The sequence below is a fragment of the Triticum dicoccoides genome, chromosome 7B (genome assembly GCF_002162155.2).
Source record: "Triticum dicoccoides isolate Atlit2015 ecotype Zavitan chromosome 7B, WEW_v2.0, whole genome shotgun sequence".
Classification (NCBI taxonomy): Eukaryota; Viridiplantae; Streptophyta; class Magnoliopsida; order Poales; family Poaceae; genus Triticum; species Triticum dicoccoides.
The window spans coordinates 735829296-735848501 of record NC_041393.1 but is presented as its reverse complement, the minus strand read 5'-3'; the positions used below and the strand labels follow the sequence as shown (position 1 = coordinate 735848501).

The following is a 19206-nucleotide window of genomic DNA, read 5'->3' as shown; positions in this document are numbered from 1 at the left end:
ATCAGTTACTAAGAAGACCGTCTTCACAAATTTTCAGCTCAAAAGGAGGAGCCTAGGTGGTACTTGCTTTGCAAACCACCACACTGGACATAAATACGAATGTTGAAGCTCGGCTCAAAATAATGAATGGATTGAGCTTGCATTTGGTGGAGGATGGTTATTTGGGCATAGGAAAGCACTGTAGAAAATGGATACTATTTGGACATGCCAAAGTGGTACTTCCTTCACAAACTATTACTCTGAACAGAATAGGAAAATGAATATTTTTGAATTAGTTTTGAACTAGGCAAGGAAGGTTTTTACATATTTGACGAAGATATGACCCAAAGAATTTATTAGATTTTTTTGGGAATTTTGGGAATGACAGAAATATAGGTTGCTTCACAACCTAGGGCAAAAACTGCCACATGGACATGACACATAGGCAAAACTGATGAGGTGGCGCCTAGTCATAGCAACCCACCACAATTTACAAGGCTATGACCATCTATATTGGTCGTTAACAACTAGAAATAAGGCAGCGGACTAGCGCTGTTTGCTTTATGACCATTTCGTGTAAGGAAATTACGACCTTTCTGATCAAAATGGTCGCAATGGTTTAGGGTTTGGAGCCCCCCGAACAGCTTTTGACCAATTGGTCTGAAATGGTCATAGATCTATGACCAATTCTTCCAGGGTCACTGACAGAAGGTCACAAGTTGACATATTTCTTGTAGTGACGCATCGGCGCAAAGCGCGATGCCGTCCCTCCCAACATCTTCCTAGAGAGGCTTTTCAAGCCATCCGTAACATGGGAGGGAGAGTCCGGAAACAACAACTCGGACACAGTCACACTACGCCTCACCGTACACTCTGACACAGTTGATGGCTTTGCCAACGAAACAACACCATCCGCCCACACAATAATGGCAGTCATTGCCCCGTGGACAGAACCATTCCTAGCCTACCTAACTAGGCAGGAACTTCCCGAGGATCAAAACGAGGCCCGCTGTAGTGCGGCGATCTAAAGCCTACAAAGTCCACGAGGGAGAGCTTTATAAGAAGAGCACAACCGGAGTCCTGCAAAGGTGTATCTCCGAAGAAGAAGGGCGCAATCTTCTGGCTGAAATTCATGCCGGACTTGGCGGGCACCACGCCGCAGCCCGGGCCCTTGTAAGCAAGGCCTTCCGTACCGGATTTTATTGGCCGACGGCCCGGGCAGACGCTCAGGACTTGGTACAGCGATGCGGCGGTTGCCAATTATTTGCTAATCAAAGCCACATGCCACCTACCGCCCTACAAACTATCCCCATCACCTGGCCTTTTGCGGTCTAGGGGCTTGACATGGTTGGACCCCTTAAAGGAGGAACCCACAAGAAAAAATACCTACTGGTTATGGTGGACAAATTCACCAAATGGATAGAGGCCAAGCCTGTAAAGACGGCCGAATCCGCACCGGTGATAGACTTCATATCCGGGGTTGTACACCGTTACGGCATCCCCCACAGTATCATAACTGACAACGGCACAAACTTTACGGCCGACGAAGTTAAACTCTGGTGCAAAAACATGGGCATCAAGCTCGATTACGCTTCAGTCTATCACCCACAAACTAACGGTCAAGTGGAACGAGCCAAGGGTCTTATTATGAGCGGCATCAAACCCGGACTAGTGCGATCCCTCAAGGAATCAAACACGCACTGGGTAGAGGAGCTTGACTCCGTACTCTGGGGGCTGCGGACCACGCCGAATCGCACTACCGGATTCACACCATTTTTTATGGTATACGGCGCAGAGGCAGTTCTGCCCTGCGACATGATACATGACTCACCTCGAGTGCGCATGTACGAAGAAAGAGAAGCCGAGCTCGATCGGCAGGACAGCTTGGACGCATTGGAGGAGGAACGTGATGTGGCAAAAGCTCGTTCCGCATTCTATCAACAACAGGCTCGAAGATATCAGAGCAGAGAAGTACGGGCCAAAACTTACAACGTTGGCGAACTAGTTCTACGCGTGCCGGACAAGAAAAAGGACAAACTAAAGCCCAAATGGGAGGGTCCCTTCATAATCGACCAAGTACTAACTGGCGGAGCGTACCGTTTGCGAAACGCATCGGACAACCGACTTGAGCCGAACCAATGGAACGCAGCACGTCTATGAAGATTCTACGCCTAGCGCCGGACTCCGCGTTCGTCTCCTTCCTCTGTTCCCTTTTTATTTTTTCACATTAAGCTGTCTAGCGTTTCTCTCCTTCTTCCTCCCTTTTCCTTTTTTCTTCTCCCAAGCCCTTAGGGGCTTGCTTGCGCATCGTCTGCACATACTTGACGCGCCACCCGCGCTCATCATACCTGGGGGCTTCTTTATCAGAAGTTTATATTAACGGGCCTCATGCCCAAAACATGCATTACACTTCCGCATGAACCTTTTATACACCATTATATACATCGATATGACTTAAGTTTTGGCCAAGCTGGGTTGCCTGGCTCCTGTGCTTACCCCTACGTTCCCGTTCGTTCGGCTAGGTGGTAAAGGGAGCACCTCTGCGATTGTTACTGCCGGGTCAGCCGGATGTGTACCTCAGACTGGGTGAAGCCGAAAGCTAGCGTTCTTAAGAGAATATTCGGTCGGTGAACTAAAAGATGATTTTTCTTGTTTATTTATCTGCCCCCAGACGCTTTTCTGCTCTTTTTAGCAGCTCGGACATGCACTTTAGGGCATGCCTCCCAGGGAAAGGAACCCTTAACGGAACTATTCTCCCTGGAAGATGTTTCTTACTAACCATGTAATATAACATAACTAGTTGGGCACTTGTCTGCTAAAGCAATTATGACCCCTACACCTTGTCTCCATGCATACCCCGGTTCTTACATAATCGAGAGGGTATTCGGACACACTCCGGACTATAGGGTCCAGAGGTCGAAGCGAAAAGGTCCGCAATGACAAACAATCTACAATCCGGCTAGAAGGCATTTTTCATGTCATTTTAAATTACAGAGTCAATCCAACTCGATATATTCTTCTTCAATACCATCCAACAGGCGGTTTAATTTACAGTCCTGTTGAGAATACTTTGCAGCCAGCTCTACCTGGCCATATACTAAACTGACAGGGATCTCCTTTCCGTCCGGACCCATAGGGCCGACCTCGGCCATGTGGTTCGGGTCCGCCTTCGTGTACCGAGTCTTCACCATGGCCCAAGCCTCCCTGGCACCTTGACGACGGGCCGGTATCTTCCACAACGGGAAGCGCTGCCGCACTCCCTCAAGCTTCTTGGCAAGCTCCCCAAGGCCTTCGGGCACGGAGAGGGATGGCCACATAGCCTGGACGACGCCCTGCATTGCCTGCCGAACTCATTCGTGCAGTTGCAACAGCTCGGGAAGAAGGTCCCCCATTGAACCGGGCATTTCCTCCGCAGGATGACCTGTCAGCAGACCTACAGACATAGCTCTGTCAATCGACTTCCTCGCCGATTTTTTTTCGAGAATTTGTTCAAGCACTTACTAAAAATGCCGCGTCGAAGTCGCTGATTCTCCTTTACGGAAGTAGACAGCTGGATACGAGCATCCTTTAGTTCCTCGCCCAGCTGGGTATTGGCGTCTTGAAGTTTGTTCTTCTCTTGCCTCACCCTTGTCAGCACGCTCTCGCCAGCCTTTAGCTGGCGTAGGAGTTGTTGCTTGTCCGTATTTACTCCGGCTTCATCTGCATTGTTATCGTCAGAATTGCACACATGCCGCACTTCGCAATGGAATTATTTTTGGGAACATACATTACCTGAGGGGGTCTCCTTTCCAATTGCTGAAGCGGCTAGTGCAGCCTCGAGTTGGGCCCTGCACTCCGCCAACTCCTGAGACAGTTGCGTGTTCTTCTTTGTAAGACCCTGCATAACATATGACCCTTAAAACAGTTATCTTAACTATTTCAAGTCTCGGGGGCTACTGACATATATAACTATCAGATTTACTCACCCGTATGTCTTTTACATACTGCTCCGTGGCCCTGGCTAGACCATTTCGAGCGGCACGGAGGTACGCATCTCCTGTATTAAAGGCGTTCAACGCTTCCGGGGAAAAACATGCGTCCTGAAGAACAGTCCGGCGCTGCCGGTGGTTCATGGCGCTCTCCACCTCTGAATTGGTGGCAGATAGCCCGTCTGCATCCTCTGTCGGAGGAACGCCCGACACGCGTCCCGTGTCCGCCTCCGCTTCCGGACCCGGCCTTGAAGTTTGGCCGGTGGATATAGTCCGGCGGGCTCTCTTCTTCCTAAGAAGAACATGGGCGTTAGAATGACTTGAGGGCATAGACCCTAGGCATGAAATTCGCACGCTGTACCGTTGCACCGGAGTCTCGATCTGGTCTGCACTTCTTTTTTGCCCGCTGGACTTTAGCGGCCCCTGTTGGCTGCCCACTGCGGGCTCGGCACTCCGCCTCAAGGATTTCCCCTGCAAAACGAAACACTATTGGTCTACAGCATTCAAAATAAGGCATGGATGGATCTCCTTCAAAGTACCAGGACTTCGGTCTCGGCTACCTTTGAGGCTGGAAGTAATCCGGGGTAATCGGCTGTAATGGCCACTAAGGTGTTGTCCTTACTCAATTGATGAAACACCCCATCAATTAACTCCACACATAAGTTCGGATCCTCTTGGGAATCCGGGTCGAGGGATCGTTCCGGGTCATTGGGCTGTGGGGGAGAGCTATTGATCTCCTTCACTGTCTGGCGTAACTCCTGCGTTAATATCACCAGACTGAATACTCAATCATGGGAATTTTGAAAGTGGGTAGATGAGTAAAGTTGTCCGCTTACCCAGCTTCGAGGATTGTTCATAGAAAATCCGTTCAATGGACTAACACGGAGAAAATCCTCCTTCTCCCCTTTGTACAGGCTGGACAAGATCTCCACCAGATCAGCGACCGATCCCGTCCCCTTACGGCCATGACGGGTGGCATCATCTTCCCCGTTGAAGTCCCACATGGGGTGGCCCCTATATTGGAGCGGCTGCACCCCCCGCATAATGCATGTGGCCATGACCCCAATCATGGTCAATCCGGAATGAGCCAATAATCTTATTCGGGCCATCAGGTACAGGACGTCCCTGTCGTTCTCCCGTTGAGGGCTCCGCGGACGCCAACTTAGGCGTTTCTTCAAGGGAGAATTACTGAACTCCGGGAGGCCGACCCAAACTGGATCCGGTAGCGGGGTGTCTTCCATATAAAACCATTCCGAAGGCCAGTCTTCGGACGCCTTCTTCGGGGTTCCGGATAGATATCCGGTCCCGGCGATGCGCCATAGTTCGGCTCCGCCCACTTGATATATTGACCCCTCATGAGAACGGGGTACGAGGCAGAATAATCTTTTCCACAACACGAAATGAGCCTCGACGCCCAAGAACAGCTCGCAAAGGACCACGAAGCCCGCGATGTGCAGAATGGAGGCAGGCGTAAGGTGGTGCAGCTGGAGGCCGTAGAACTCCAGGAGCCCCCGGAGAAACGGATGTATTGGAAATCCGAGTCCTCTTATTAGATAAGGGACAAAACATACCCGCTCTCCTTTGGAGGGATTGGGGACGCTCTCCGCCTATTTTCCGCCCTTGTAGGTGGCGAGTCCGGCTCGAACCGGAACCATGAAGGTTGGGGGAAGAAATCCCTTGGTTTGGAGCGCCACTAGCTCGCTGTGCGGGACTGAGCATCCCTCCCGATCTCCAGGCTGAGGGCTGGGAGCGCGAGAGGAGGAGCCGCGTCGACTGTCCATTATGGAATGGGTCTTTGTCAGAGGCGCTCCGATGAATACTCGCGGAAGGAGGATGGTATGATTCGGATCTAGATCCTCGTCTCTTTTTATAGGCAGCTCATTTGTGCATCTAGGGGGGGAAATGTAAAGATACCCTGGCTTTTCGCATTCGTTCGACATGTGGAAAATGGCCTTTATTGTGCGTAGAAGCCAAGGAGCGCAACATTTATCAGAAGCCGGACACTATTCTACAAGTATATGGAGCTGGAGAAGAACCCGCCTTGCAATGCCGAAGACAATTTGCGCACCGGACTCGTCGCCATTGAAGCCTGGTTCGGTGGCTACTGAGGGAGTCCTGGATTAGGGGGTGTCCAGATGGCCGGACTATAACCTTTGACCGGACTCCCGGACCATGAAGATACAAGATTGAAGACTCCGTCCCGTGTCCGGATAGGGACTTTCCTTGGCGTGGAAGGCAAGCTTGGCGATACGATATGAAGATCTCCTCCCATTGTAACCGACTCTGTGTAACCCTAGCCCTCTCCGGTGTCTATATAAACCGGAGAGTTTTAGTCCATAGGACGAACAACAATCATACCATAGGCTAGCTTCTAGGGTTTAGCCTCTCTGATCTCGCGGTAGATCAACTCTTGTAACACCCATACCATCAATATTAATCAAGCAAGAGTAGGGTTTACCTCCACAGAGAGGGCCCGAACCTGGGTAAAAACATCGTGTCCCTTGTCTCCTGTTACCATCCACCTAGACGCACAGTTCGGGACCCCCTACCCGAGATCCGCCGGTTTTGACACTGACAGGTAGGAAAAAACTGACACCCATTCTTCTTATGGCTTGAGGAGGAATTTCATCACCTACATCACAAGTGCCACTTTGCTCCACTTGGGAGCCGTTATTCTCATCAAACTCCACGTTACACGTCTCCTCAATAAGTCCCGCGGATTTATTGAGGACACGGTAGGCATGAGAGTTTGTAGCATAACCAACAAATATGCCCTCATAAGCTCTAGCTTCAAACTTAGACAACCGAACACCCTTTTTGAGAATGAAACACTTACACCCGAACACCCGAAAGTACTTGAGGTTGGGCTTGTTACCGGTGAGTATCTCATATGAAGTCTTGTTCAAGCCCTTGCGGAGGTAGAGCCGATTGGATGCATGACATGCGGTGTTGATGGCTTCGGCCCAAAAGTTGTATGGAGACTTGAACTCCGCCATCATGGTCCTTGCCGCATCCATCAACGTCCGGTTCTTCCTCTCCGCGACACCGTATTGTTGAGGGGTGTAGGGTGCAGAATATTGATGCTTGATCCCCTCATCACTAAGAAACTCATCCAAGGTGTAGTTCTTGAACTCGGTGCCGTTGTCACTTCTTATTGTCAAGATCTTTGCATTGTGTTGACGTTGTGCTTCATTTCCAAAGTCAATGACGGTTTGTTGGGTCTCGCTCTTCCTCTTGAAGAAATACACCCAAGTATATCTTGAGTAGTCATCCACAATCACCAAGCAATACTTTCTACCCCCAAGACTATCAAAGGATGGAGGCCCAAAGAGATCCAAGTGAAGGAGCTCCAAAGGCCTCTTCGAGTAAATGATAGTCGTGGGAGGGTGAGCCTTTTCATGAAGCTTTCCTTCGATACAGGCACTGCAAGCACGATCTTTAGCAAAACTAACATTCGTTAGGCCACGGACATGGTCCCCCTTGAGAAGACTTTGCAAAGATCTCATATTGACATGGGCTAAACGGCGATGCCAAAGCCATCCCACATCAACTTTAGCCACTAGGCATGTCGCGGTCTTAGTGGGTACCTCCGAAAAGTTAATCACATAGAGACCGTTCTCGACATGCCCAACAAAGGCTACTTTAAGAGTCTTGCTCCACAAGAGGGCCACGGTATCAATATCAAAGAAAGTGGCAAAGCCCATGATTGCAAGTTGGCGAACGGAAAGTAAATTGTATGCAAGGGACTCAACAAGCATGACCTTCTCGATCGTGAGATCATGAGAAATGACAACCTTGCCGAGTCCCAATACCTTAGAAAACGAGGCATCACCCCACTCGTCATTGGTGGGCATAGAAGGAATCTTGTGCACGTTCACCACCAAGTCCTTGCTTCCGGTCATATGATTTGTAGCTCCACTATCGAGCAACCATGATCCTCCACCGGAAGCAAACACCTACAAGAGATCAATGCTTGGTTTTAGGTACCCATTTTGTAATGGGTCCTTTGATGTTAGTAACAAGGGTCTTAGGAACCCAAATAGACCATTCAATGTACTCATGAGGAGAACCAACAAATTTGGCATAAACGTGCCCATCACTAGCACAGCATAACGCATAAGAGGGATTAAAATCGCCGGCTTTGTTGGGAGGGGTGGCATTGCCCTTCTTGGCATCGCCACCCTTTGCGTTGTTCTTATTCTCCTTGGAAGCACCCTCTCCCTCCCTCACAAAAGTTTTCTTGAGAGGAGGGGGTCGATTGGTCTTGTCATTCTTCTTCTTGTTCTTGGACTTGGGTGTGAACCCAATCCCCTCCTTGGCCACAACTTCCTTTTGATTACTCAAAAGGTCGTTGAGGTTCTTCTCACCTTGTATGCATGTGACAAGGCCTTTCTCAAGTTGCTCCTTCAACTTAGCATTCTCCTCAACAAGATGCACATGCTCACAACAAGGGTTAGTAGCATTTGCATTATCAATCAATACCATATGAGGAAAGGTGGCTTTCTCCTTGGTTAGCTTCACTTGGAGTTGATCATGAGACTCTTTGAGGCTAGCATGAACACCCTTCAAGACTTTGTGAGCCTTGTCGAGAATGTCAAACTCCTCGTTGAGTCTAGCAAGATCAACTCCAAGCTTTGCCTTCTCGGAGCTTAGCACACGAGACACAATAAGAGCATGATCAAGATCTTTCTTTAATTTAGCATGATCATCGTTGTATGACTCCTCAAGAGCCAAACGAAGACCACGCTCTTCCTCAAGAGCATTGGAAAGATCCTAAATCTCATCGGCATAGTCATGACTATGCCCCTCCATCTTAGAGATGGTTTCTTCGTGAGCCTCGATCATGTCATTGGCTTCACCAAGTTGTTCCAAGAGAGCAACGAAGTGCTTCTTGGATTTGCCCTTGAGTTTACCCATAAAGGTCTCAAACTCATTCTCCTCCACATTAGTTCCCTCATGTTCATCAATGCAATCCGTCAAAGAAGAATGATTGATGATGGTAGTTTTGATGTTGGGGGTTACCTTGTTTGGTGGCTTTAGCCATGAGGCACTTGGCGGTGATGCTTTCATTGGGTGAGTCGAAGAGAGACACCGAGGAGTCGTTGCAATGGCAACGGAGGCCATGGCAACCGACTCACCATCTTCATCATCATCATCATCCTCATTGTATTCTTCTTGTACCACCAAAGCTTTGTGAGGAGCCTTCTTGGTGAAGTTGCTCTTGTTGGGGAAAGACTTGGCCTTGTCCTTACGGATGAGCTTGCCACCATTGCCTTCCCTCTTCTCATATGGGCACTCCGCAACAAAATGACTCACATTGCCACAATTGAAGCAAGCCCTCACTCGTTGCTTGCCCTTTGTGCCACTTGAGTTGCTCTTGTTGAAGTTGGGCCTTGAGTTCTTCTTGCTCCAAAATTGCCTTGAAGCAAGGGCCATGTGTTCATGATAGGCATACTTCGTATCTTCAAGGTTGCTCTCTTCTTCTTCTTCCTCTTCTTCTTCTTCGACACAAACCTTGGCCTTCAATGCAAGGTTGGGCTTCTTTGCTCTTTGGGAGTGAAGCACCGCATTGTCGGCGGTCTTGTCCAATATGCTCATAGCCACAAACTCATCCAACACATCACTCGAGGACAACGTGTGAAAGTCCGGCCTTTGACGGATGACGGAGGACGTGGCTTTGTGGTAGGGCATCATTGCCTTGAGAAATTTGCGCTTGATCCAATTGTCATCCGTGTCCTTACTTCCATGATCCTGGAGAGAGATTGCGAGCTTGGTAACTCTCCAATAGAGCTCACGAGGTTCTTCGTCTTCTTTCATTGCAAACTCATCGGCTTCATCTTGTACCACTTCATAATTGGAGCGTTGAATGCTTGCACTTCCCCGATAGAGAGAAATCACTTTGCGCCAAGCATCTTTGGCCAACGAGTAAGGTCGAAGATGCGGGACGTCTTCGAGAAGGATTGCTTCTTGGATGATGAAGAGAGCATTTTCATTGAATTGATCATCCACGACTTCTCTAGGAGTGAAGTTGCTCCAGTCATGCGGATGAAAACCTTCTTCAATGATTCTCCAAAGGTTAGTGTTCACATGATTTAAATGACGTTTAAAACGACAGACCCAAGAATCAAAGTCCTCCTTTTTATCAATCATGGGGGGAGGACCGGCATGATTCAAATGAGTAGAAGGGATCGGTCCACCATAAACGGGTGGAGGTTGCACATGGGCAAATATGCTGGTGCCATTTTTACCACTAGACATAGGAGCTTTCTCACTAGTAGCTTCCCCCTTGTCGGGGTTAGCATCCGTCTCTGTGTTGGCGGGATCACCCACTTTCACGGGCGCGGTGGAAAGTTTAAGCCCTTCTAAGAAATCCTTAAACATGTCCTTGACCTCGGTCGTCATGGAGGTTTTCAATGTGTCCAACGCCACATTGAATTCCTCACGTGAGATCGAGTTACCCCCATCTCCCGTAGATGACATCGGATTCGCACCAGAGTGCTCTCCCACATCATCTACGACGTCAACCATACTCTTCGGACGGTAAAGTCCTTAAAAAGATACGAGGCTCTGATACCAATTGAAAGGATCGATATAGTTGACTAGAGGGGGGGTGAATAGGCAACTAACAATTTTTAGCTTTTCTTTACCAAATTAAACTTTGCATCAAAGTAAGTTGTCTAGATATGCAACTAAGTGGACAACCTATATGATGCAACAAACACAACCACACAAGCAAGCAATGAATAAAACACAAGTAAGCTTGCACAAGTAAAGGGATGAGATAACCAAGAGTGGAGCCGGTGGAGACGAGGATGTGTTACCGAAGTTCCTTCCTTTTGAAGGGAAGTACGTCTCCGTTAGAGCGGTGTGGAGGCACAATGCTCCCCAAGAAGCCACTAGGGCCACCGTATTCTCCTCACGCCCTCACACAATGCGAGATGCCGTGATTCCACTATTGGTGCCCTTGAAGGCGGCAACCGAACCTTTACAAACAAGGTTGGGGCAATCTCCACAACTTAATTGGAGGCTCCCAACACCACCACGAAGCTTCACCACAATGGACTATGGCTTCACGGTGACCTCAACCGTCTAGGGTGCTCAAACACCCAAGAGTAACAAGATCCGCTAGGGATTAGTGGGGGAATCAAATTTCTCTTGGTGGAAGTGTAGATCGGGGCCTTCTCAACCAATCCCGAGCAAATCAACAAGTTTGATTGGCTAGGGAGAGAGATCGGGCGAAAATGGAGCTTGGAGCAACAATGCAGTTTAGGGTTGGAAGAGGTGAGTCTTCTTGGGGAAGAAGACCCCCTTTTATAGTGGGGGGACATTTCCAACCGTTACCCACCTCTCAGCCCGTGACCCAGGGAACTACCGCACCACAGGCTGGTACTACCGCACGGGCCTGCGGTACTACCGCGGCGGACCGCGGTACTACCGTGGGCACAACGGAGACCAGACCTAGCAAACAGGAGCACTAATAGGGCGCGGTAGATCCGTAGAAGCGGTACTACCGCGACCTCATACGGTACTTCCGCAAGACAGTCGCAGGTCAGGTCTGATAGGCACAGATGTAAAAAATTACATCCGTGACTACCTCCGCTTGAGAAACTGTCGTGCAAAAAGCCGACACGGAACTACCGCGACCATGGGTGCGGTATTACCGTGAAAGGTGCGAATGTAAAAAATTACATCCGCCCTTACCTCCCCACTTGCTACTGTACCTGGCCTGGCATCACGGTACTACCGCGCCGCAGCATGGTACTACCGCGGGTAGCGCGGATGTAAAAAATTACATCCGCGCATACCACCGCTTGAGTAGCGATGCCAGACAAGAGCTCGCGGTACTACCGCTCCGGGGAGCGGTACTACCGTGGGAGCCCATGGTACTACCGTGCAGGAGCCCGGTACTACCGCTGGCTCATGTGGTAGTACCGCTCAGAGGAGCAGTACTACCGCTAGCCTGAGAAGAGCAAGGCGGAGACCTTCAAATCGCAGAGACAAGGTGAGACGGAGGAACACTCCAAGGAGCTCAAGGAAAGGCGGTGCAAAAGGGAATGTGTACGTGAGATTCCACCCAAACCTTTCCAAAGTGTATCCCCTCTTAATAGCACGGCTCTCCTACGACTCAACTCCACCGAACCGAACCGTAGACAAACGCCGTCTTCAATAATCTTCGAGGGGCATGGAATCGTCTTGTGTTTAGTCGTGATGAATCTGAAAAACTCAATATACACGATTAGTCCGCAAAGGCATTGTCATCAATCACCAAAACTACTTAGGGACAAAAGTGCCCTTATAGTGGTCTTGTCAATTCAATTAATAATTTATAATTTCACTCCAGATGTAGTGTTAGAAAGTTGCATACCTCTGGAAGACAACGCATTTAAGTCAAACACTTGTGGGATTTATAAATTGTGCCTTGTGTAGTGCAGTTCGCGAAGCTCATAGTAGGAGCGGCTCTACAAGTCATATAATGAGATGAGAGTTCATTCGACACTCTGGAATTGAGAGTTTTAGTTGGAATCACTTACTTTGGGGCAGTGGGCGCGACCTTCCTTAATTTATGAAGTGTGGATCATTTCAGGGGCTTGTTGCTAACTTCCTTGATAGTCATTTTTTCTGCTTTGTAGGACCTAGCGCATTTTGTTTCTTTGGCTCGGTTCCACTCAGGGTTTCTTGAGAGCCCGATTGGCATGATCATCACCATCATCATTGAGGTCATGTTGCCTTTTGCATGTGTTTTCCGGGTCAACAGAAATCGGAGGAGACGGTGCGGATTCTGCTTCATCGTCAGATTCCTCTTCTTCTTCATACTTGTTTGGGGACCTTTGTCCCATACTGTTCTTCGATACTTCTTCAGCCGGATCATTTCCAGGAAGAGGAAGAATTGAATACAAATTGTGGAATGCCTGCAAAGTCAATTGGATATCAGTTCAGTTGGGAAGCAAATAAAAATTATCAAACCGAAGCAATCATATAAATGCAATTGGGAAACGTACCACAATGGGGAGGTGGTCAGCATCATAAGGAGGCACTCAACCTTGCATACAGATTTTGTCACGCATCATAGTTATGTACCGAAAGTGCTTATGTGAGCCTGAGCTGCAGTGATCCCGAAATCTGTACCACTACTTCATCTTACGATCGATGCAACCAGAGGTACTGATACAGGCATAAGGCCCACAAGTCAAATGCCGTTCAATTAACCCCGTCACGTATCGCTATGACGGGACAGAAGGAGATACACGATGTGGGCCGTCTCAGCCAAGATTCTGGTCTAATGTGGACCGGCAAACCCATTTACTACAAACCACCGTTGGACCTACCAATCTTCCTAGCCTCAAAAAATAAAAACTATCAATCTTTCTCAGGACGGCTCAGCTCTCTTCTTATTCTTCAAGATTCAATCCACCCCCTCGTAGACTAGTGTTTCAATCAACTCGAATTAGTCCCAGCACTTCGTTCCACAGCATGTCAGCATTAACTAGCCCAACCACTCAGCAGGCAAACAATGCCATGCAGCGGTATTTGGTTTCTGAAAGCACCTCAAAACAATATATGGCAGCACCTCAAAACCTGGGACCAAGTTCATCTGGACACACAACATATCTACTCATCTACCAAATATAATACTGTAATTACCATGAAACATGAGATCAACCCCACCTGAACATCACATTTCTTGGATATAGACAGTGAATCAAACACTAGTAATTCGGAAACAGGGTATCATCACCACCTGAAGATCACTACCCTACATGTAGTCATCCTAAAGAAACCATTGTTTTTCTCGTTAAAGAACGACAGCATCAGCAACAGCAAGCAATATTTTTAAGTCTGAAAATGTCCTATCTAGCATGCTAGAATTGAAATTATTCTTTTGGTACTCTGCTAACACACATGTTATGTTCATCTAGGCTCAAGATTTTTTTTACAGGAACCACACAACTTAGTATCATCTGTCTAACATAGTTCTACAACCGGAAAGCTTGATCACTCGGATCAATTATTTGAGTCCTAGTTCAGTTGCTATGTGACAGTTGTTCCTGCGGCGACCTTCAACACCACAGTTTTTTGCATCTGGCTGGCTTACGAGGCTGCTTCGGAACATCTGCCTGATCAGGGCAGGTTGTTCGTTTGTGCCCTTGCCTCCGAGTCTCCGACATATATTGCAGAATTTTGTGCGTTACTTAAACCTTCATACGGCGCCTTCTCGCTACTTGTGGTTGGCCTCCCAATCTCTGTAAACGGCTTCATTTCAGCAGCATATTTCTTGAACAAGGAGATTAGATGCTCATATGCTTTCACACTGCTGTCCCCCATGCGCACAAGCTCCATCACATGCATATACATATTAAAATGCCTGTAACTAAATGGGTTTTGTTGAGCATGGTCCCTCAGCTGGTACCTGTGTCAGGTTAGGCGGGAGGATATCCCGTGCATCTCTTGTCCATCTTTTTACTATATGCTTCTTTGGGATTTTTGTACCTGCATCGAATCAGTCTGCACTCATCAAATGATTCAAGAGCAATCATGAACAATTTTCACATAAATCTTAATTGCATAATTAACAGTTCAGGACTACCTTCAGTACATGCCTGCATAGCAACCCCATGTGGGCAAACTGCCTGCATTCACATTCAAATTAGCAACATATGTTTTACCTATTTCAATCTCCTCCATCTGGTATGCACCACACTCTTGTAGTATATGGCCGAATTGCCCAAACATAGCTCTGGTATATATCTTGCCAGCATGTCTTTCGGTTGCCATGCTTGCTCGCATAAGTGGCCTCCCCTGCAAAATCAGCGATTTGACGTTGTCAGACAACTACTTGTCATTATTTAGAAAAAAAACTTTTCCTATTTTCTAGTAAGTATCTTGTAATTTTTGTTCGGTTCTCCTTATAATTTTCCTCAGACTCCCTATCAAACATCAGTCTCATGTATTTCCTCACAAACACATGCATGGGACAGCTTGGAGACACAAAAAATTTCAGCTTATGGTTAGCGCTCTCACTCCACTGCGTACTGGTCATCTTAGCACAAAACACACATGTGAAGTAAGACTTCGTCCACTTGTGCCATATCTCATAAAATTGTGTCATATATGCATGGTTCTTCAGTTTGTATAGCCTGACATATTGAGCAGCCAGTGCAGATCCTAACAGGAATGAATTCAATTTTTTACCAGGCTCAATTTTGGCGTACATTTTTTCATTCTGGTTCGCTAACAATTAAGCACAAAGTTGTTTACAATACAATTTTTTCATGACAAACTACCCAAACTACAAAATTCAGTAGTCCACAGAATACTAAAATCACTCCATATCCATTCAAATTACTTCTATCATACGTACTTACATTTTTTACCAAATGACATTATTTCAACTCAGTGCTAAGACGGAAATTAAAATTATCTCAATCCATAACTTCATACCTTTTAGTCGAGCCAGGAGTTTTCGGGTCAACATGTTCTATGGAGTTCCCTGGACCTTGAGGCTTCTCTGCACTGCCTGCACCTGGAGCAGCTTCCGGAGCACAAAGCTGCGCATCTGCACTTGAAGCCGTCAGGGCCGACACCTCGACCAGCGGCAGCGTCATCACAGGGTAATGAAGGGGACTCATGGGGATGTTGTTCTGGTTGACCTCGAGCAGAGTTGTGCTGCTCCACCAAGTAGCCCGCAGACTAATCAGATCTAATGCGAATCATAAGTCTAGAAATTAACGAACAATCATCAAGGGCGAACAGATCCATACCTATTTATCGGCTGCATCAAGAACTCCATAGTTGCCGGATCTGCCACTCGCCTTCTAGAAAGAACTTTCTCCACCGGCTCGCGTTTTTTCAATAATGCAAGATCCAAGGAGAAGAGGTAGGAGATAGTCGCTCGTGCCCATTCACAGCCGCAATAACTGCAACAACTGCGGGCGTCGCCCGCAAGCAGCAATTCTGATCCACGGACAGATCTGCGCCCCGCCACTTGAAGCACTCGCAGCTGCCACTTCAGCGCCGGGCGGTGATCTAACAGGGTGATGCAGCGGTTCCATTGGTAAATCGCTGTCAGTCACCTCTTCAATCGGAGTTCTACTGCACACACACACAGCGAGCGCTCAAGATTTAGATCCCCCACTTTAGCAAAACCAAATCGCAGACCAGAAAGAGCAGACACGGGCAGATTTCGCACCTGTTGAACGGCTGCGTCAAGAACTCCATGCATGCCGGAGCAGAGATTCTCGAACCCTAGAACTGCTGCTATCGCTACCGAGCCGCCCCGATAGAACCCAACCGACAGGTGCGAGAGGAAGGAGCCACCATATCCACCTACCCATTTCTTCATTTACTCCAGCCCATTGACGTCGTTAATGGACACTGATCCACGGATCAGGAATTGGCTGCGGACTCGAGCCACGGCTCTGACGCCGATCGGCCACAGCCTGAAACGGAAATCCCGTTCTGCCCCACCGCCCAGGGGATTCCTCCTTTTCTTTATCTCTGCCACGTCCTCTGCTGGGCCCGGCCTTGGTCACGTGTGTGAGGTAACGCGAATCGCGACGACATATGGAGCGTGACAGATTCCGAGAGCCTGTGTGCTCGGGATCAATTACTCCGCATCCGTTATGTACCTCATATTCTGTTCAATTTTTTCTTGAGACAGTTCTTGAAAGTTCACTTGGATGGAGCCATTGATCCCCTCATAGGTGTGCAACTGCATACTACATACACTTGCCTCGGAATTTTAGCGGCTGAATATGGCGGCTCACCCAGTCGGCCATGAGATCATTCCCCTCCAATCCCTGGTCCTTGAGGCCGATCATGGTGGTGGACTGGTGGTCAAGATTTCTATATTTTTTTCACCCCTCGTGAGCCTTGGATTCTACCAAGACTTATACATGACTCGGTTACGGGTGTAGGGAGGCAGTCCAATGCTATCATCAGGCACGTGTATGTCATTACAATAAAATCAACCTGATTTCCACCCTTTTCAAAGTATCGGGCCACTTCATATCAAAATAAGTCGCTGTATTTTTTTACTTGCAATCCTAACTCCCGTATAGTTGGGTTAAGTTGGTAGGCGGAGCATCATGATTTTCCTTCTTCACGCTCTGGGTTCAAGAACTAAAGGTATGTTTCCATAAAGCCCAATGTGGATCTGTAACGAGAAAGTTCTTGCAGCGGGTCACGAAACAGGAAAGACAAGCTATGGAATGGGGGCCAAATGGTGGATTTGCGCATCATGAAAACTAAGGAATGCTCGAAAGAAAGGATGTGGTGGCATATAAAATCCTCTCTCAAGATGGGAGATAAGGAGTGCCCGTTCATTGAGTTGTGCGGTTGGCTTCGTCTCTGGGCATCAAGGATCCTCCATCCCTTCGTTAGCAGCATTCCATCGACAACGAGCTTGGAGAGCGCCTGCTACATCACTATCGACGACAACCAGTTACCCTGCTTCAAGTCAGGCGGGATTTCGACGGTGGCAGTCATGGTCTTCCTTTTCTTATTTTGCTCCAACTTGCCCGTCTGATCATCGGCTATAGAGACGGCCGAGGAAGCGGTGGGTAGATTCACAAGGAAGAGATGGGTGCAGTAGCGGGTTCTCTGTGAGAGGAAGGATTGGGGAGAATGGCAGGATTTCCCCTTTGTATCTTTATATATAGCGAGGGACTAGAAACCGTCACTCAATCACAACCGTTTCATGGCTCAATCAGCTGGACATGTGTTCAAGGAAAGGGTGAAAACTTTGGCTAGTGAAGAAATCCATGCACGGTAACCGAGGCACCCTCCCCATGTTTCTCTAAATAAACATTTGTTCTCATAAGTCAAAAAAGGTCAATTGCGGGAACCAAGGAGTTCGCCTGCAAAACTGTCCCATCAAATCTCATTGAAATCTTTTGGCAGCACACAAAAGATACACTCTGATTAGTTCAGAGAAACCATTAGACAGTTCACTTCCAATCAGATGAAATTTTAATCCCGATTGAGAGAATCTTAAACTAAATTTTCTATAGTACTTGTGTTAAGATAAAACCGAGTGAGCATTCACTCTACGCAGATCAATTCTACAAGGAAGTAAATCGATGATCCATTCTATTAGATTGCCATATCACTCAGGAACACTTGAACAAGGAGTGAATTCACTGCCTTGTACAACATGGTTTGGTCCTTTTTCTATCTAGGAGCCTAAGTATTGAAACCGCAAGTTTGGGTCCGTGGTGGATGATAAATTGGTGTTCCTCTTGGATAATGATTGGCATCTCTCTTGGAGAATTAGACCAAACACCATAATCATCGCTCGGATTTTATAATACATCTTTAGTTGGATCACTAGTCAGCCTCTCCCGAGAGATGATTGAGATCACCAAACTTTTCCTAAAAACTCGTTCATAATACTTGAAGCCGTAAATGTTTTGCTCTTTAGAAACCATCAGGATCTCTTCCGATCAAAGCTGCTGCTCATCAAAATCTAACAATTAATTGGGATTCAGATTCCCGTGAAGGTCTAGCAATCCAGTGAACTACTCGATTTTCATGTCAAGATCCTGGCGGATTTGGAGGCTAAGGACGAGGTCATCCTCCACCGGGTAGGGCCATGGAGACATAAAACCCAGGGACCATGGAGGCCCAAGCCCATAGGCAACAACATGGGGGTTTGATCACTCGGTATGAGCACCCGCAGGAGGATTACTTCACTCGGCACTCAAGGACGTCCTTCACTCGGAGTAAGAGGAGCCCAACGGCCCGAAGCATTAATGGAGACGTCCACTCAGCATTGAAGCCTGGTGTTACCAATACCAATAGCATTTAGAACGTCCATTATCTTTGGTATAGTTGACGTGGATTATTTCTCTTTTATCTCACCTGTAACGTAAATAGCAGCAGCCCAGGGGTATAGCGAACTCTATATATAGCCTACCCCTGGTGTCCAGTTACAGGTTCAGAAACCTTTGTATTCGCAAATCCAGCGGCGGCGCCAGGAATTAGGCAAGCTCCAGGCCGACCCAGGCAGGCTTCTTTCACTGTAGCTTACCGTAGCATTATATGTACAATAATCGCTACAGTCAACGAAGCAAACAACCATCACGCCCCAGGCAGGCTGCCTGGGGCCTGTCTCCGCCACTGCGCAAATCCATACGCAACAGAAACCTTTGTATTCGCAAATCCAGCGGCGGCGCCAGGAATTAGGCAAGCTCCAGGCCGACCCAGGCAGGCTTCTTTCACTGTAGCTTACCGTAGCATTATATGTACAATAATCGCTACG

The 19206-nt window shown here is 47.9% G+C and overlaps 1 protein-coding gene across 1 annotated transcript in view; it reads right to left on the bottom strand.

Annotated features, from left to right (window-relative positions):
• Window positions 1-12613: 12613 nt before the first annotated feature.
• LOC119339601 overlaps window positions 12614-19206 on the bottom strand; it is an 18198-nt gene continuing 11605 nt past the window's right edge. The window contains exons 15-20 of the mRNA XM_037611591.1: window positions 17393-17546; window positions 15442-15645; window positions 14671-14744; window positions 14533-14575; window positions 14356-14435; window positions 12614-12856 (exon numbers count right to left, since the gene is read on the bottom strand). Coding sequence (XP_037467488.1) covers window positions 12614-12856; window positions 14356-14435; window positions 14533-14575; window positions 14671-14744; window positions 15442-15645; window positions 17393-17546 — 798 coding nt within the window. The remainder of the gene's footprint in view (window positions 12857-14355; window positions 14436-14532; window positions 14576-14670; window positions 14745-15441; window positions 15646-17392; window positions 17547-19206) is intronic.